Source organism: Bos taurus, chromosome 11, assembly GCF_002263795.3.
Source record: "Bos taurus isolate L1 Dominette 01449 registration number 42190680 breed Hereford chromosome 11, ARS-UCD2.0, whole genome shotgun sequence".
Classification (NCBI taxonomy): Eukaryota; Metazoa; Chordata; class Mammalia; order Artiodactyla; family Bovidae; genus Bos; species Bos taurus.
This window is the reverse complement of record NC_037338.1, coordinates 102,151,228-102,171,481: the sequence shown is the minus strand read 5'-3', so window position 1 is coordinate 102,171,481 and position 20,254 is coordinate 102,151,228. Positions and strand designations below refer to the sequence as shown.

General features: G+C 48.4%; 1 protein-coding gene across 4 annotated transcripts in view; it reads left to right on the top strand.

Moving 5' to 3' along the window:
- The first annotated feature begins 6,336 nt into the window (after positions 1-6,336).
- The window catches only part of MED27 (mediator complex subunit 27), a 247,206-nt gene continuing 233,288 nt past the window's right edge, over positions 6,337-20,254 (top strand). For 3 of the 4 annotated variants that reach the window (XM_010810432.4, XM_024998766.2, XM_005213279.5), the window contains exons 1-2: positions 6,345-6,565; positions 8,870-9,014. In XM_010810432.4, coding sequence (XP_010808734.1) covers positions 6,363-6,565; positions 8,870-9,014 — 348 coding nt within the window. In that variant the 5' untranslated portion in view covers positions 6,345-6,362. 4 annotated transcript variants of the gene reach the window in all.

Here is a 20,254-nt window from a genome sequence, read left to right as displayed (position 1 = left end):
AAATGGCAACCCACTCCAGTATTCTTGTCTGGGAAACCCCACCGACCAAGGAGCCTGGCGGGCTGCAGTCCATGGGGTCACAAAGAGCTGGACACAACTGAGCGCGGATGCATTGTGCATTGTATCATTCTCTAATCTTACACTCCTGATGGTTAGTTCTGGGGGCCACCCCTCTTCCTTATCCTCTGAATGCAAGAACTGAGGTTCAGAAGGGTTAACCCATTTGCCTGAGAGACCCCAGTGGGGCTGAGCCGCCAGCCTGGGTTGACTTCCTGACCTTCAGGAATCTTCTTTGTCCCTGGGATCATTTTGGTCACCATCATCACTAGCGTCATCGCCACCATTGTGTCAAGGTTGTGAGAGGCAGGAAATAAGAGGAAAAGAGGAGCGGGCTCAGAAGAGACCAAAGGGGATTCTTTACCATACGTGCTTAAATTGATCATAACAAACTTGGTTCCAAGCAATTTAAAAAATGACTGATGCCCGAGTCTTAAGCAGGTGAATAGGGAGGAACACATGTTCCACTTGTGATATTTTCAGTGATATTTATCAGGCGACACTGGGCCTGGTTTTACCACTGGCTCCCCAGCTGTTTAGCAAAATGTCGAGTACATTCAATATCTATATTTGTTGAATGACTAGCTTGAATGCCTACCATGTCCCCAGAACCATGGGCTGTCTCACCATAATCCTCAGGGCCACCCCAAGGTCTTAAGCATTGTGCCACGTTGATTACAACAGGTGGCTCAGTTCCCAGGTGGTTTATCCAGGGAAAATTTGCTTTAAAGCTATCTGGTGACTTTCTGTGCACCCCTCCAATGCAGTGTTCTGTGTCCAGTGAATCCTTAATAATTATTAATTGATGAGGGTGCTTTCTCAGTCTGAATGCTTAACACATGCTCTCTGAATATGATGGGTGTTGCAGCATATTTTAATTAAATCCTGACAACTTTAATTCTGATTGCTCATTCTAATACTCTTGAGCTGCTAGCACCAAGCTAATGACTTGTTCATTTTGGAAGATATTAGTAGCAGGGTGCTGCCTTTTAGCCAAACATAACATCATAATAATTAAAATCTGATATTTCTTGAAATGAACTCCTTTAAAGTGATTTCTATTCCACAAGCACACACACAGATGCAAGCATACATGTGTCAACATGCTCAAGAATTTACAACACCTCGGAGAAGCTCTGTCCATTCCTTTCCAAAATGAAAAGTTTGTTGTTGACGTGATGATAGACTCCTTATAAGCTTCAGGGGAAATGTGTATTTCCACTGATCAATGTCTGAGTTTCCCAGAAGAGGGGAGCCGGAGAGAAATCCTGAGAACTAATGACGGTGGGAGCAGAGTGTATTTGTACTTTATTGCGCCAATCAGAGTCTAAACCACTGAATCAGAGAAAGAGACAAAGGAAAATCTAATTGTGTGGGAAAGGTGGCGGGAGGACAGCTGAGCAGGTGCGAGAGATGGTATCTGAGTACACAAAGAGATGAGATAATTTGGAGAGAAGATCCAGGAAACAAATATAATATACTGGGTTAACTCATTGCTCTCACAGAGTGAACATCTCTTGTGCTCAAGGCATCGGAGAGCTGACAGTTACAAGTTAGCTGCCGGCCATACACCTGTGGTGCTTACCTTAGTGCATGATTCTAACCAGAGGTTCATTCTTGGGCTTCAGTGAGGACTGTGAACCCCCCGAAATTATATGTGAAACTTTGTGTTATGGGGACTTCCCTGGAAGTCTAGTGGTTAAGATGTCATGTTCCCAATGCAGGAAAACAGGGGTTCCATCCCTGGTCGGGGAACTAAGATCCCACATACAACATGGTCCAGCCAAACCCCCCACCCCAAGCAAAAATCTGCGTGTTTATAGATACACATGAGTGTGGGCAGAAATAGAGCAGCACAGTTCTCAACCTCTCCTCTCCTCTGGGACAAAAATACATAGCAAGGACTTCATTCTCTAAGACTTCAATTCAGTTCAGTTGCTCAGTCGAGTCTGACTCTTTGCGACCCCATGGACTGCAGCATGCCAGGCCTCCCTGTCCATCACCAAGTCCCGGAACTTGCTCAAACTCATGTCCATTGAGTCGCTGATGTCATCCAGCCAGCTCATCCTCTGTCATCCTGTTCTCCTCCTGCCTTCAATCTTTCCCACCATCAGGGTCTTTTCCAGTGAGTCAGTTCTTCCCGTCAGGTGGCCAAACTATTGGAATTTCAGCTTCAGCATCGGTCCTTGCAATTAATATTCAGGACTGATTTCCTTTAGGATTGACTGGTTTGATTTCCTTGCAGTCCAAGGGACTCTCAAGAGTCTTCTCCAACACCACAGTTCAAAAGCACCAGTTCTGTGGTGCTCAGCTTTCATTATAATCCAACTCTCACATTTATACATGAGTACTGGAAAAACCATAGCTTTGACTAGATGGATCTTTGTTGGCAAAGTAATGTCTCTGCTTTTCAATATGCTGTCTAGGCTGGTCATAGCTTTTCTTCCAAGGAGCAAGCGTCTTTTCATTTCATGGCTGCAGTCACCATCTGCAGTGATTTTGGAGCCCCCCCAAAATAAAATCTGTCACTGTTTCCATTGTTTTCCCATCTATTTGCCATAAAGTGATGCCATGATCCTTGTTTTCTGAATGTTGAGTTTTAAGCCAAGTTTTTCACTCTCCTCTTTCACTTTCAAGAGGCTCTTTAGTTCTTTGCTTTCTGCCATAGGGTGGTGTCATCTGCATATCTGAGGTTATTGATATTTCCCCCAGCAATCCTGATTCCAGCTTGTGCTTCATCCAGCCTGGTATTTCTCATGATGTACTCTGCATATAAGTTAAATAAGCAAAGTGACAATACACAGCCTTGATGTACTCCTTTCCCAATTTGGAACCAGTCTGTTGTTCCATGTCTGGTTCTAACTGTTGCTTCTTGACCTGCATACCGACTTCTCAGGAGGCATGTAAGGTGGTCTGATATTCCCAACTCTTGAAGGATTTTCCACAGTTTGGTGTGATCCACAAAGTCAAAGGTTTTGACGTAGTCAATAAAGCAGAAGTAGATGTTTTTTCTGGAACTCTCTTGCTTTTTCTATGATCCAATGGATGTTGGCAATTTGATCTCTGGTTCCTCTGCCTTTTCTAAATCCAGCTTGAACATCTGGAAGTTCACGGTTCACGTACTGTTGAAGTCTGGCTTGGAGAATTTTGAGCGTTACTTTGCTAGCGTGTGAGATGAGTGCAGTTGTGCGGTAGTTTGAGTGTTCTTTGGCATTGTGTCAAAACATGATATGGAGTTTGCCTTCTCTACTCTTCCCCTGGAAAGGATGAGTAAACTGAAGCCATATCCAAAACCAGCCAACAGACACAGATATTTTTCTTCACTTTTGTAAAGTTAAATAGTATCTTCTGCAAAAAAACTTAAAAAAGAAAAACAACTCCCCAAAAGAGATTTTTAAAAAGACCTTTTAAAATAGCGAACTATAGGACACAGTTCATTGACAAGTTCTTGTCAACAGGGTGATGTCATTAGAGACAATTTGAATAGAACCCTTGCTGATCCTTGTTTGATTCTATGCAAAGACTCCTCAAGTGGGAGATGGAAGCGTAGGTCACAGTCCCATCGGAAATTTTCTCAGCACATCCTCCTCACAGTTAAGATCTTCTAAGTGTTTATTGTACGCTGAGGACTATTTCAAAAGCTTTGCGCGCAAGGTGTTATAAACCCCACAGCTATTTTATAAAGATAGGTGTTGTTACCAGGGCCCTCCCAGGTGGCGAGAGTGGTAAAGAACCCACTTACCAAAGCAGGAGATGCCGGAGATGTGGGTTTGATCCCTGGTTCAGGAAGATCCCCTGGAGGAGGGCATGGCAACCCATACCAGTATTCTTGCCTGGAGAATCCCATGGGCAGAGGAGTCTGGTGGGATACAGTCCATGGGCTTGCAAAGAGTCAGACACTACTGAAGTAACTTGGAATGCATGCATGCATGGATGATTGCTGCTGCTGCTGCTAAGTCGCTTCAATCGTGTCCGGCTCTGTGCGACCCCATAGATGGCAGCCTGCCAGGCTCCTCGGTCCCTGGGATTCTCCAGGCAAGAACACTGGAGTGGGTTGCCATTTCCTTCTCCAATGCATGAAAGTGAAAAGTGAAAGTGGAGTTGCTTAGTCGTGCCTGACTCTTATCGACTCCATGGACTGCTGCCTACCAGGCTCCTCCACCCTTTTCCAGGCAAGAGTACTGGAGTGGGGTGCCATTGCATGATTACTAGACCTAATTTACAGATAAGAAAACTGCGGCTCAGTGAGACTCAATGAATTGTTTACAATTCCACACCTAGATATTTCCTGCTATCTCTACCCCTTTCCCTTAGGAAACACTATAAATGGCCACACTAGAAAGGTAAGGTAGAAAATGAAACTCTGTAAACCCAAGACAATAAAACACCTTTCTTTCTTACGGGTTTATTAACATCTCTGAGTTGGTCAGACGTCCTGAGCAAATTCAGGGTTTGCATTTTTTGGCCGGAACATCACAGAAGTCATGTTGTGATCTGTGCCTCACATCAGGGGGTGGGTTGTCCTATACTGGTGATTTGACCTTGATCTCTCAGTGTGGTGTCAGCCAGGTTTCTTCACTGCGAAGTTCTATTCCCTACCCACCCCTCACTGACATTATTGAATTAAAAACCTTTATGATAAAATATATATAACCTAAAATTACCATTTTAACCATTTGAAGTGTCCAGTTCTGTAGCATTAATTCCATTCTCACTGCTGGGCAACTGTCACCACCATGCACAGAACTTTTTCATCTTCCCAAACTGAAATTATGTCCTCTGAACAATGATTTCCCCTTCCCCCTTCCGAAGCTCCCGGCAACCACTATCGTACTCTCCGTTTCTATGAATTTGACTCTTCTAGGTACTTCATCGGAGAAGGCAATGGCACCCCACTCCGGTACTCTTGCTTGGAAAATCCCATGAACAGAGGAGCCTGGTAGGCTGCAGTCCATGGGGTCGCTTAGAGTCGGACATGACTGAGCGACTTCACTTTCACCTTTCACTTTCATGCATTGGAGAAGGAAATGGCAACCCACTCCATGTTCTTGCCTGGAGAATCCCAGGGATGGTGGAGCCTGGTGGGCTGCTGTCTACGGGGTCGCACAGAGTCAGACACGACTGAAGCGACTTAGCAGCAGCAGCAGCAGGTACTTCATATAAGTGGAATTATACGGTGTTTATCGTTTTGTGTCTGACTCATTTCACCTAGCATAACATCTTTAAGCTTCACCCATGTTATATGTCCCTGTGTGCTCAGTGGCTTCAGTTGTGTCCTATTCTTTGGGACCCTATGGACTGCAGCCCCCCAGGCTCCTCTGTCCATGAAAGCCTCCAGGGAAGAATACTGGATTGGGTTGCCATGCCCTCCTCCAGGGGATCTTCCCAACCCAGGGACCAAATCGGAGTCTCCTGTGTCTCCTGCATCGCAGGTGGATTCTTTACGGCTGAGCCAGTGAGGATACCCTGACCCACACTGTAGTATGTGTGGGTGTCAGAATGTCCTTCTTTTTTAAGACTGAATAAATGTTCCCTTGTGTGTATATGCCACATGTTAATGAACTCATCCCAGGACGGACACTTCGGTTGCCTCCACCTTTTGGCTCTTGTGGATAATGCTGCTACAAACTTGGGTGTACAAATAATGAATAGCTTTTCCAGACCCTACTTTTCCTTCTTTTGATCATATAGCCAGAGCTGAAACTTCTGGATTATTATTTTTTCCTTCTTAATTAGCGAGTTTCTTGAGGGATGCTACGTTGAGACTATATAACCATGCTGCTATTCCTCACCCTTTCACCCCCTGGCAGTCTTCAGTTCCTATTTGAATCAATAATTAATCTAACAGTTGCCAAGTAGTAATTTTCTTTCCATCATTCATTCTGCATTTATTAGCTGGCATTCTACTGTAGGGAAGAAATTTCCCTTCTCCCCCATTGATTTACTAATATGGAGGAATTTTATTCAATCCTTTACACCACGGACCCTTTATTGCTCTGAGCAATTCATTTCCGTATGACTCCCAAGACTGCAAGTTTGGGGAAGTGAGGGAACTTTCTGTATTTCCTTGTTACCATGAAGAAAGCCGAGAGCGCAGCCGGACTTCCCTAAATTCAGGTGATCGCGTTCCTGCCCACGCATTCCTTTAAAGAGGAAATCCTCTCTCCTAGGGTGGCCTCACAAACCTCCCGGACGGCCCCGTCCCGCGAAAACTACATTTCCCAGAGTCCTCCGAGCGCTTGCGTCATCAGCCGGCGCGTCTTTTTGCTCGCCGGTTTTGAAGAGCCGGCTGTGGCGGCGGCAACATGGCGGACGTGCTAAGTGTTGGTGTCAATCTGGAGGCCTTTGCCCAGGCCATTAGTGCCATTCAGGCGCTCCGCTCTAGCGTGAGCAGGGTGTTCGACTGCCTGAAGGATGGCATGCGGAACAAAGAGACGCTGGAGGGCCGGGAGAAGGCCTTCATTGCGCATTTCCAGGACAACTTGCATTCGGTCAACCGGGACCTCAAGTAGGTACCGGCTGAGGGGCTGGGGGTCGGGACCTCCTACCCTGCCCCACCCCCGCGGGAGTCTCCTGAGTCACGGGCTGCTCTTTCTTTTCGTTGCTCCCTCTGTCTCCTCTCCAGGCCTCTCCCTGCCCCTCACGGCCTCATCTTCCTTCCACCCCCGCTTTCGCGTCTCCCTTCTTTTGGCGTCCTGCTGTTGGCCGACTCCCGCCACCCAGGACCACCTCTGTGGCCCTTCCATTCCTCGCGAGGGGACGTGCTCTTCTCATGAACTTCCACTCGTCTTCTCGGCTCGTCAGGGTTCCCACCTGTGGGCCCTCTGGGCTCCACTACGTCTGATCAAATAGTACCAAAAAGGACCTGTTCAACGCTGCCCCAGAGTCAAGTGTATTCCACCTAATTGGCCACAGGTTTTCGTCCCTGAACCTGGAATTCATCAGTTCCAGTCCCTACCCCACCCCCAAAACATGATGAAACAGGCTTTGTTCTTTCTCTTTTCTCCTACCCCACCTCCTAACCACCTGATCACTACTTTAACTCCCACTCTCACTGCTTCTGTTAAGTTCCTGCCTCAAAAGAGACCTCATCACAGGCTTAACCAGCTTAATGACTTCTGCTTAAACACCTCATCCCCACACCCCCACCCTGGGCCTCCCAACAAAAGCTAAGTTGGGGTCCTTCAGGGTTAAGGATTGTATATTTCTTTCTCTTAACAAGTCAACTTCTTCTACTTTATCAGTGACATGAAGTGAGAGGATGCTTGTAAAATGCCTGGTACTTAATAGGCAATTTTTAATAGGTCCTGGTCGTGGGCCCTCCTATCCTCATGAGAGTCAGACCTTCTCAGGGAAGTTAGAATTGCAGGGTTTTTGTCTTTTCTCAAAACTGACCTTAGCAGGCGAAGGCATTGGGTGAGCTATTCATCCTAGTTTCTGGAGTGGCTGGGTTTTTTTTTTTTAGTCTCCTCAACTTGGTCTCCTTAGTAACCAGATGGAAGGAGGAGGTGGTAACCAAATGATGGGAGCCTCTTTTTTTTTTTTTTTTTTCTTGTAAGTAAGTTGCCAGTCTTGTTCTGGGGGAGAGCCAGGAGGTCACACCCCCTCCTCACTCCCACACTTACTTTCTGTTCTCTGGTGAAGTTCCAGATAATGCTTGCCCTGCCTGAGTCTGGGTGCTGGTGGTTTTTCCCTTTCTTCTCTTCGGTGGGCTTTCCTTGGTAATGTGCAGGGTGTTGAAACCCATCAGCATTGTAGAAAGTTTAATAATAAAAGTGTTGATCTCACCCCGTTGTCTTCATAAATCTGTGGACAGCAGCGTGAAGAGGCAAGAGGCTAAAGAGTCCAAGATGAACGTGGCATGAGAAGCTGTTCCTATGTTCAGCTGTTCCTATGGTGTCTTGTTGACACTCTGGGACTGGCCCCTCAGAACGTGCTCCTGAATGTGCTTTTGCTGTTCACTCTCTTTCCCAAGCTGCTGTAGGGTTTTTGTTTTTTTTTTTCCTGCTACACTGAAGCGTGTTTGTTTGACACAGCCCCCTCCATGGTGTCTTCCCGTTTGTTTATCTCTTTTTTGTTTTGGTAAGTTTTACCATCTGTGAAGCACCACGTACAAATCTCTCTCTCTGTGAATGGTAAATAATCATCATTTATTCAGGTACTTGCTGTACTGCCAAATAGAATGATCTGTATGTGGATCTGAAAACTCTCTTATTGAGAAGCAGTGTTATACCACATTTTGAAATTCCAGAAGGCCCTCCCCTCCCCCAGCCCTGCAAAGAATGATTTGAGTTGTTCAATCCTGATTTTAGGAGTCCTGTTGATTTCATTGCTCTTGACCCTTGTTCTCCTCTGGAATGGTGCCAGAAAGCTCAGCTGTAAAATGGGATAAGCCCCCTGCTAGGGGTTCTCTCACGTGGCTCTAGTCATCTTCTTCTTTTTAATATTTGTCTGTTTACTTGGGATTTTTGTTCTGTTGTGTGGGACCTTTCATTGCAGCACTCGGACCTTCCATTTGGTGCTCAGGCTCAGCTGTTCCATGTGGGTTTAATTGCTCCTCGGCATATGGGATCTTAGTTCCCTGACCAGGGATTGAACTCGTGTCCCCGACAATGCAAGATAGGTTCTTGAGCGCTGGACCACTAGGGAAGCTCCTGGCCCTTGTCTTCTTAACCTTTCAGAAAGTATTTCTTCTTAAGGGACTTAAGTTTATGATGAGCAGTTTGAAGAACAGCCTTGGACCGATGCAGTAGGCTAAGGACTGGAGTTTCGGGGGACTCAGGTTTACTTGCTGCGTCTGTTTGCTTTTCAGTGAGCTGGAACGTCTGAGCAACTTGGTGGGAAAGCCTTCTGAGAACCATCCTCTCCATAACAGCGGGCTGTTAAGTCTGGATCCCGTGCAGGACAAAACCCCTCTGTACAGTCAGCTCCTCCAGGCGTATAAATGGTCAAACAAGGTAAGGGGGATGTGTCAGGAATGAAGCTAATACAGGAAAAAGCAAGCTTTCTGACATTGCATAAAGGCAGAAAGTGAGGGTAAGTTTTTCTTTCCTTTTTTTGTTCTTGATTTGGCATGGGGTTATAGAGTTGGAAGTTTTAGACTGTCCCTGGGAGAGATTATATAGTCCTCTGAAGTCTCAGAAATTAATCATGATGCTCAGGTAATTACATTTTTTTAAAAGTTCAAACTCGGGTGTGTTTAACCTGGAGACTGGGGTAAGGAGCAGTTATTTTGACCCCATGAAATCACACTCAGAGTTGTGCTGTGTGTGTGTGTGTGTGTTTCTCTGGGAAGGACTTCCTAGCTTTCATCAGATTCTCAGGGGGTTCCTGACTCCCCGGAAGTGGAGGACTGGTGGTCTGCGAGTGCAGCTGCTCACTTTGCTTTTGTTGCTTGGCCTGCCTTCCCCATTGTTGATGGAACGGCTCTAGAGGACTGTTTGGTAAATCACTCTCACTGTCCTTTTTTCATCTGTTTTTTTAAATTATAGTTGATTGACAGTATTGTATTGGTTTCAGGCGCATACATATCTATGTATATATTCTTCAGATTTTCTCATTCATAGGTTATTACAAACTATTGTGAATAGTTCTCTGTTCTGTAGAGTAAGTCCTTGCTGATTATCTATTTTGTATATGGTAGTGTGTGCTTAGTTGCCCAGTCATGTCTGACTCTTCGCAGCCCCAAGAACTGTAGCCCACCAGGCTCCGCTGTCCACGGAATTCTCCAGGCAAGAATACCGGAGTTGGTGCCATTTCCTTCTCCATATGTATAGTAGTGTGTATACGTTAATCCCCACCTCCTAATACTCTCTCTTTTCTTAACTACTCTGCGCCCATCTGCGGGAGATTGCTCTAATCGCTCTCTATTGTTCACTTGCTCAATTGTGTCTGACTCTTTCGACCCCTTGGAGGGGAACACTCGCCATAGAATTTGCTGTTCGTGGTAGCCCCATGGCGGAGCCCCCAGGACAGCTGTGAAAGGAAAACTAAGCCGCAGTGTAAAAATAACAGGAAAATTAGGCTCGTCAGCCTGGTGGCAGTCCGTGTGTTTGCTCACAGGTTCATCTTGTTTGGTGCTGTGGGCTGTTGTGCTGTGCTTTGTTTTGTTTTCTGCTGCCGATGGAAAGCTAGAATGTACGTTTGGAATGATTTTGGAAGCTTTTCTCCCTAGGCTGCTGCTCCCTGGAGAGGATTGTTCTTAGCGTTACTGATTGTGATCCGCCCTTCCCTCTCCCATTACCCATCACCCTTCTCCTCTTTTCACTCTCGGGTCTCAGGTGACAGATGAGCCGTGGCAGTGTTTCTGCGTGTAGAATTATTCCTTTGAATTTGTCATTGGAAATATTTAACATTCTTTGGTTTACAGTGGGACCCAGACAGCTGCGTCTGAGACTCAGGGAGAAACGATTTATCCTGGGACACTAAAGGAGCTTGAACCTGGGAGGCATGCATTTAGCCTGTAAGGGTTGTCCTCCAGACTTGGGCTGCTGTGGACAGAAACCCACTTCAGTCCTGAGCATCAGATGCCCCCCTGGTGTGGGGATCGGTCATTCTGCTGCCCTCTCTTTGCCCGCTTCCCAGTGTTGTCCTGGTGTCTCCCAGTGGTGGGAAAGACAGTCTGGCAGCTGGAGGTTTGTGTGGTCCTTCACGCCAGACACTGAAAACGGATGCGGGCCCTGTTTGGGAGGGGCCCCTGCCTACCCAGACAGCTTGTTGAGCTCAGCGGTTGGAATTCTCTGATTGCCCAGTGCAGATCAGCTGAAACGCGGGGATTGGGGCTGCACGGATAGAGGCAGGAGGGGGTGCGGGACAGACACAAAATCATGGCTGTCTGGGGCAGTTGCTAGGGCCAGACACCAGGCTGTTCAGGCCCCACACGGACAGCGCTGCCCTCTCAGGCCGTCCTGTGTGAGCTTCCTTGTTTCCCCAGGGGCTCGCGTGGGCATCCTAGCATGGGGGATCTGATGTGTAGGTGTCTTATTTCTGGTTGGATGCCTGGTCTTGCCTTTTGGACGTGGAAGCTGTGTTGATGTATCATGTGGGTAATGTTCTCAGAATAGGCTCAAGTGGTGGAGACGTTTCAGTGGTGGGAAGATTTAGGCTGATCTCGAGGCCATGAGTGCCCGAGACCCCAGTGGAAGCAGCTGGTTTTAAATCAAAGTGATGACACGTACCGGTTGAGTGAAGATAGTTTTGTTTGCCCAGTTTAATAGAATATTAAGATAGAAGTCCCTGTTCCTCCCCTCTCAGATGCAGAAGAGGGTGTGTTAGGGGAAAGAAGCAGTACGTGTGTGGAAATACTTGTCCTGGAGACGCTGCGGGTTAAACCTAGATGTAGAAATGTGTCAGGGTGTAAGTCCTGCCCGAGGAGTGTGAGGGGTTGGGGTTTCCGTCGCACCCTGGCCTGGTGCACGTTGTGAAGTGACTGTTCCTTCACCAGCTCTCTATGCCCAGCAGGGAGGGCATTTTGGACCCCTGCACCATTACTCTGCAAAATAAGGAAAATGAATCAGAGATGTTTAGCTTATCCCCTTATTTTATAGCCAGGCAAGTCAAGGCCCCATGAACCACCCTGCCCACGGCCTCATAGCTAGACTAGAATTTGCCACTCCTGACTTAGCCCAGTATTCTTCACTCTAAAACTGGATGCTGTACTCCCGTTTGGCTTAAGGTTTTGACTGTACTAAACATTTTCCCCTCCCTTTAGTCTTCTTGTCAGGAGCAATTCATGTGTCATACTTTATTCATGAATTTGTATCACGTTTTACTCATTTTTAGTGGTTTACTGAAGGGTGGAGATGGCAAATACAGGCCCCGCTCCTCACACTGTCGCTCCAGTCCAGGGCAAACATCGCTAATCACCCTCCGCATTCTTCCCTGCTGAGGCTCCCTCTGGACTCACAGCTCTGTTGTGGGGCTCAGCCGCCCCTGCCAGTTACCCAAAGTGGGCTGCAGAGAAGACATGTTTTTTATTTCTGTTATGGTAGATAATGTGTTATTTGGCTATTGCTTATTTATACTGTCCTTACTCTAGAAGGGATTTGAAATCTGTTACAAGAAAGCTGTACTTTGACCTTGAACAAAAAGAGGAAACCAAGGGTAAGGATGCCTTATGTACATTTCTTTAATAAACTCAGGAAGTAGCCCCAAGAGATAAGCCAGTATTCTAATTTCCAGCTGGGGTTATGGAAGCAGGAAGCAATGATAGGTGTTTATCTTGCCCCTCCTACACATGAAAAGAGCTTTTTAATTGCAGATGCTTTCATCATTCATCATTTTACTCTCCAAGAGTTTAAATCAGTAGGTACATTAATATGTTAAGTGAATTTTGGGATAACTTGCCAATGTCAGCTTTCTGCACTGTTGGCTAAGAATCGAAGAAAGTTTGGGAAAGGCTTTGATACCACCCATTATGTGATACACTTTCTGTTTTATGTTCTGTTGGCCAAAGAGAAGTCTTGTTCACGCTTACTGACTAATTATTTTCTTCAGGGGATTTTGTAATTTTTGTAAAGTCAGTCAGAATATTAATTACATGGTAGTTGGCATAATTGTTAGGATAACACATTTAAAAATTAATGTAATGAAATGATGTCAAATTGCTGTGAGCAGCACTTTCCCTGTGCTGAATTGGGGAAGGAAGGTAGCTTTTAACTCTGATGCACCTATAGATAATTGTTCTGTAGAGGGATGACAAGCTCTCTTGACGAGGGCAAAAAATAATTGGCGTCAGCGCTGTCCTTGTAAGATAGCGGACGTGGACTTCTGTCACTGATGGCACCCAGATATGCCAAGCGTTAGACTGAACTGACTCCTCCGAGACCCCTTTCCGAAGGTTCCCAGCATCTCCTCACCAGGGATTTGATTTCCGACTTTGACTGTCTTCCTTTCTTGAAGACCTCAGCCCTTCCCTGGTGCGGTTTGAAGCAGCGAAGACCCCAGAAGTGTCTCCTAGGGTTAGGAAGTAGGCCCTGGGGAATGGGCTGCCACTGCCTTTTTTTGGCTTCTGCACACTTAATTTTTCACTTTTATTAGAGAAAAAGTGACTTTTTATTCCAGGAATATTCAGTTGAAAAGTCTGCAGACATTTCTCCCATTTTACCCTCCCGAGTTGTTATCACCAGAATCTGGTTTTCAGCAGCTTGAAGTTGCTGTAACATCGATGTCCCGCATGTCCAGCCTCGACGGTGCTCTTGACGTTTGGGCATCAGGGAGCTAACGGTGCTGGGACTGGTTCAGGCTGCAACATGGAACCTTTTCCTCGAAGCGCCCTGTCGTCTTTTAAGTCCCAGGGGAGAGAGACTGTGCCTGTCTTGTTCCCTGGGGGAGTCCCCCCGCCCCAGTGCTGAGCAGGGCTCCTGGTACCCAGTGCACATTCAGTTATAATTCACTGAATGAATGAGAGAATAAGTAAAGAGCTTTTTCTGTTGAATTTTTAATTTACAAGTCCTTTTGTGGTTTGTGTGCTTGTATTTTTGATGAAGTGTGATCAGGGTATTTCCATTTGGGGCCATCACTGGGAAATCTAGCTGTGTTACTTGTAGACGAGAGAAGATTCTGAGGTCCTGTGGTGGAGGCTAGGGCCAGGCTTCAGAAGGGTAATTTGACAGGAAAGGTGAGGTCAGTTGGTGAATTGACAGTAAGCTTTTTGAGGGCCAAGCCTGGCGTTTCATCGATGTGGCCTGTCACCTGGGATGCCTTTGGTGCTCAGAAGGGGTGGGGCTTGGGGGAAGCCTTCTGGAGTCGATGGAGTCAGGCTCACTTCAGCGACAGCACCCCATGTCCGGTGTTCTGTGGCAGCTGCTGTTTTAGCAAAAGTGCGAAAACTATCTGGGAAGAGGCACGTCAACTCTGTCAGCCTCTCAGGGTTTATCCCATCTGGTGTATTACCGAGAACTGACTGTCCCGCTCGGTGCACTACCACTCACTGACTATCACACTCAGTGTGAAGTGAAGTGAAGTGAAGTCGCTCAGTCGTGTCCGACTCTTTGCGACCCCACGGACTGTAGCCTTCCAGGCTCCACCGTCCCTGGGATTCTCCAGGCAGGAATACTGGAGTGGGTTGCCATTTCTTTCTCCAGGAGATCTTCCCAACCCAGGGATTGAACCTGGGTCTCCCGTATTGCAGGCAGATGCTTTACCATCTGATCCACCAGTGTATTTATTACCAATAACTAATTTACGTTCCTAGTGTTTTTCTCTCCATCAGGCCCACCCTCAACTCACTCAGGGAATATGGGTTCATTCAGAACATAATGAGGAAAGAAAAGCACTAAAATAGCCCCCAAGCCTTAGTCATGACTTTGGATTAGGGACTGTTCCAGATTGTTCTGATTGTTAGCAGAGGTCCCTGGTACCATTGTTAGAGGTTTTCTTTCACAAATTTGCCTGGAGTTTGACTAGAGTCAAGTCTTCCCTGGTTGGCCTTGAGCCTGCACCCTTGCTGCCCTCCCCACCCCAAGCCCTGTGGGAACATGATGAGAAAGAGTAACACAACCAAACAGAACAAAACCAGCCTCCGGGGTTTCTAGATACTGCTGGATTCAGAAGTGAAGGCAGATACAGCCAGAAGCGTCAAGACTTGGCTCTGAGTTCTGGAGTTGGGCTGCCTGAGATACGATCCACCTCCGCACTTAGCCTGTGCCTTGAACTCGGGACAGGCTTGTTGGAAACATGCGTTTCCTCGCCTGTGAAGGGGGATGGTGCAGCCCTTTGTATCATAGTGTTAGAGGGGAGATGAAGGTCACAGTGCGTGTCGTGCCGTAGGGTGACTCCGTGCAGTGAGTGCGTGCGAGTGGCACGTGGAGACCGTGTGTGTGTCCACGCCGTGGCAGTGTTGCTTAGGCTGCAGACTTGGCCTTTGGTTTGCATCCCTGCTCTGCTCCCTGACAGCCATGCGGTGTCCCTCTGTGTGCCTCAGTTTTGTATTCTCTGAAATGGGGATGACAGCTGTACCCACCACAGAAATATTTTGAGACCGAATGAGGTAATATAAGCACAGCACTTCCCTGGCACAGGGTAAGTAGGCTCTGGGGGCTGGTATTATGATCTTAAAAGATGGTGACCAGGACTGACCCTCGGGGCATGCTGGCCTGTCTTCCAGTGGTTTCCTTATTACCCGGCCTCCCAAATGTGACTTTAGTATATTCTTCTGAAATCCTACAAATCACAAGTTCATTTAAGTAGTCAGAACCTTTTCCCCTTGAGGAGGTCTGGACATAGATCTCAGCACCTCACCAGTTATTCTTGGGATGGGCTCTATTTCCTCATAAACCTGGAGATGGGGTGAGGGTTTGGGAGCTTGGTGAGGAAGGCACTTAGCCTCTTGGGGACCTTGTGGTGTGGAGCCAGGGGTGTGGATGGGACGTGGGAGTGGAGGGGCGGTAAAGGCAGCGTGAAGGGCCTGGAAAGAAACCGCAAGCAGGAAGGAGGGGATGGCCGAGGAGCCAGTGGGAAGGGGCTGTGGCCGGCCCAGGGCAGACCATCGCTGTGAACTGAGGCGGAGTCCTCTCACTTAGGCTGTCAAGGAGGCCTTGCTCCCAGAGCTCAGGGTTCAGGTTGGTCTCTGGTCCCTTATCTGGTGGGGAGAATGCCATGGGCGTCAAGGATTTCTAGCGTTATTTCTTTAGGAGAACATTTGCACACATGGGCCTGTGTAAACACAAGCACTTGGATTATATCCAGTTTGTGAATTGGGTGCTTGTGACCAGCAAGGCTCTGGGGTCGGACTCTGTTGGGTTTGAGGCCCCAGCTTTATGACTTGGGGCGAGTTGGACACCCTCCCTGTCCCAGCCTCCTCATCAGTCACAAGTGGGTGATGACACGTCCCCCTTCCAGGACTGCAGGAGGACCAGTGAGTGTAACACGCCCGGGACCCAGAGCAGTGCCCAGTGCGTAGTGTGCGCACGTGCCGTTAGCACCTCTTATTCCCTGTGGCAGCAGGGTAAGGCTTTATCGAGGCAACGGTTGTCACAGGAACGTTGGACAGAGGTCTCGAGAGTCTGGGGTTTGGTTCTGGCTGTGCGTTGTCCAGCCGTGGGCCCCGGCACGCATGGCTTTGCTCCTCTGGGTTCTAGCTGCCTCGTTGGTAAAGAGTGGGCTGGATGATGGCTGAGGTCATCTCTCACCTGGGAAAGAACGGTGGAAATCGTTTGTACATTTCCATGGTCCTGGAAATGAAAGTGCACCCCAGGAGTGGAGGAGAGTCAGTCTTGTCTGGTAACGTCTTAAGCGCAACTGTTGTGTGTCCTGCTGTGCCCACTACAGAGCATCTCAGACCAGACCAGGGCAGAGCTCAGCCCCAGAGGCCCTTAGTGGAGGACTCCCTCTCAGAGGTCCTCTAGACAGCGTAGCCTCCTGTGACACAGGAGTGGAGACGTTAATGGAAGTCATATGAGGTCCCCGTAATTCTAACTGGGCTCCACCCAAGGCTCTGGCCTGACTCCACGTCTTTGTTCTGCTCATTAGTTGTGGTTTCTGGAAACTGTCACTGTATTGTGGCCTGGAATCAGACTTGTGACTCCCTCCTCCTCCCTCTCTGAAGGAGCAGGAGATCTGTTAAGAAGCCGCCCCGAGCAGAGGCAGAGGCGGCTGGACGTGTGGCACACGTGCCTTCCAGGAGTCTCTCTGTCTCTCTGTCCCGGGCTTTGGCTGTCTTACAGTAGCCCTTTCTGGGCTGAACAGGATTGTGTGTTTTGCCCAAAGCCTTCTGTGGGTTGTAACCAGAGCCTGCAAAGGGCACTTTCTCTTCTCTTCCAGGGATATTAGTGGACAGGAAATGGCCCCATATCATTTTTCCTCCAGGTAAGTTGCACATTGATGGTGGGGGATGGAGGCGCAGGGTTATCGGTGCGGAAGGAATCTGATGTCCCGCCTGCCCACTTTCTCAGCTTCTTTTCCTGGTGGTGGGTTGAGCCGGCGCAGGGCTGTGAGGCGCCTTGTGCTTCTCTCCTGTAATCCAGGCCTCCTCCGGGCCAGCTCATCTTTCCTGCCGCTTCACTTGCCAGCCGTGTCTGGATGACGCCACGGTCCAGGCCAGTCCTAGACTCTCTCCTGACAGGCTGACTCCTGCGTCAGAGAGCCTGCTGGATGTCTGCACTCTAAATATACGTCTTACATTTGTGTCCAAAGGGGAAAAACAGGGTACTGACTTCCTTGCCACTGTTAACATGAGACCTGACCCAACTGGACTGTGTCCTGAAAGAGCTGTCCGTGGATTCTTGGTGCCGTGGGTTAATGACTGCGTAGCAAGGCTGCTGCACGTTTGTTGTTCTGTTTGTGAGTGGGGTCTCTCTGTTTTCTTTTGGCCACGCCGTGCAGCTTGTGGGATCTTAGTTCGCCTACCAGGGATCCAACCCGAGTGCCTGCAGTGAAAGCTCTGAGTTCTAACTAGACCTCCAGGGAACTTCCTGTGAATGGGTCTGTGTAAATTTCAGTACCTGGAGCCCTGATGGCCGATTTTGCCCATAGGCAAGGTCAGCCCCATGAGCTGACCAGTGCCTCCCGAGGGGCGAGCTGGGGGCTGCTGGGTCCGCACCGGACCCCGGACTCCTTGCCTGACTGTCCATCCGTTTACCTAGCTCACCACACTTACATTTCCTGGAAAAGGCGTTGATTCGAAATCTTCCCTTATCCCTGGGGTTTGTGATGAGAGTTAGAACCCCCCGAGTTTTAAGATCACATGAGTTCTTGGCCTATCTTTTTTAGCGGACGACAGGCACCACTGAAGAGGTTTCTGTAGTTAGCAAGTGGAAGCGTGTTTTCTTTCCTTTGAAAGTCACTGCGATGATTTCTCTGTGTTACAGTTCCTCTCTGCATTTCGTCCTCTTCACCTGCATAGTGAATCTGAAGACACTTCTTTCTGTGGGCTTTAGCGCAGGGCCAGCGCAGAGTAAGCCCGCGGTGGGTATGGGCTTTCTTTCAGTGCTGCACATGCCCCCTTCACCCCTCAACACTTAACTTGAGCCGGTGGAGACGTGGCTGGTTAACTAGAGTACCCTTAGCTTGGTTTGGATAGCAAAAGTGCTTGCCCTAAATGCCTTTAAAGTGTTCCAAGAAGCCACAGAGGATTCTAGAGGCCGATGCTATCCGATCTTTGTTTTTCCCAGTCTAAAACAGAGCAGTCCGTGCTCATTTTAATTGCTTGGATGAGCTCAGACATTGAGATTTTAATGCGTTTTCACAGTAGTTCAGACAGCGTCACCACATTATCCTGCTGGCAGTTCATCGGAATCCTTGGCCAAAACGCTGTGCTTGGGGACCTTGGCTTAGAAAACCAGAGTGTGGTAATTTCCTCGCAAGATGTCTTGTGGGGAATGCTGCCTTTCCCGGGGAGACTTCCTCTGAATCGTGTTGTCCTTCTCAGTCACGTAGTGATGGGCACATCTTGCTTTCGAGGAGGGTTTTCAGAGCTTTTGGTTTGCAGAGGCTGGAGTTGCTTTATTCTGATGAGTCACGAGGTGGGAACGGGCCCTCGTAAGCCTCCGTTTTTGATCCTGAAGGCACACTGACAATATCTGGTCCCGGTGGGGTCTGGAGGGCACTTCCTAACGCCTGCACCTGCCCCTTCCTCTCCCACCAATTAGCAGGCCAGCTTCGTAGGGAGGTGGCCACTGGGAGCCAGTGACCGGGGAGGGCTGGGAATACTGCCTCTGGGTGGGTTGACGAAACCAGCAAAACCAACCAGGCCACATCACTGCCTCGTGGATTTCACTCCCTCTGCACATCAGCGGCCCTGGACCCTCCCGCATCCAGCACTGCGGTCAGTCGAACCATGGTTTTTGGTGCTTGGCACGTGCTTAGTAAGCGTTGGTTGCTAAACGGATGAGCGAACACCCCCACCGCTTCTCTCAGAGCCCGGGACATTTGCAGAAGTCTCCTCACTGGCCCCACTGTCTCACCACCTCCTGTCTCTCCCCGCATAGCATCAGAGTGACCTTTAAATGTGCAAGTTTGAGCTCACAAGTCTCCTGCTTAAAATATGTTGATGATTCCTTCTTCTGCTCAGGATGATGACGGGTGCCATGATGGAGCTGGTAACAGTCCGGCTCACTGTCTAACTCCCGTGGTGCCCCAGCTCAATCCTCAACCTGCGAGCCCTCCTGCTCTTTAAGCAGCCTGTTTCAGCGGGCCCCACCCCTCTTGTTTGGCTGATATTCTCTTGCTTTATTGGGAGACTCTTTTTTAGCTCCTCAGGTCAGGGTGAGGTAACCCCTCTGTACTATCCTGCAGTGCCCCTTGCCCACATCATGGTGTGATCCGAGTTGGCCTGTAAGCACCAATGGCTGGAGCTGGGGCCAGGGACACTGCCTACCTGTTCACCAGTGTCTTTCCAGTATCCCGCAGGACCTGGCAGAAGACAGACCAACAAAACACCTTCACCTAAGTAGCTTCCTTGTCTTTGAAGTCAGTCTTACGATTCTGATGACCCGTGTTTTTGGAGGGAGGAGGTGGGGGCTTAGGTTGGGCTCTGGGTCCCACTTCTCTTGGTGGGTGGGAGGTGGGTCTCAGCCACTGCATTTTCTGAGCACACGGCTGCTGAGATGTCTTTATTTGGCTTGTGCATTCCACTCATGGCCTGACTTATTGAAGGATAATGCATATTAAGTTTTTTTTTTTTTTCCCAGCTAGTTTGGGGATATAAACAGAAGGCAAATTATCTTGATTGTTTTCAGGCAGATCTGAAAAGGGCAAAGAAAGGAGACAGTGAAAAGCTGAAGTGTCTTGTGTTCGTTTCAGCCCTTTATCGTTTCTAAAACATGAACGCGTTTGTCATCTCCTTGGATCAGAGAGGCTGTGTAGCTTGTCATTAAAGACAGGTGCTCCGGGGCCTGCCTGGGTTCAAGTCCTGCTGTGACCTTGGGTGGTTTACTCCTGATATCTGTAAGATGAGCTTGATGGTAGTCTCCCACTCAGGGCTGTTGTGAAGATCAAAAGCCTAGAGTACGCGAGGGGTTCAGAAGAGGGCTGGTACGCGTTAGTTACCATGAACAGTATCATCACTGTCAGCACCACCGGCAATCCCCAGCAGCCTGATTTTACTTACTTTTGTTCTCGAGTCTGCCTTTGCCATCTCCACAGCCCGCATCCAGGAGCTGCTTGCTTTCTGTAGGACGCAGTGGTGTCTTTATAAGGAAGACACAGTTAGAAAATGGCTCTTCTCTTAGGTAAAAGTCTTGGAATAGAAACTTTCAAA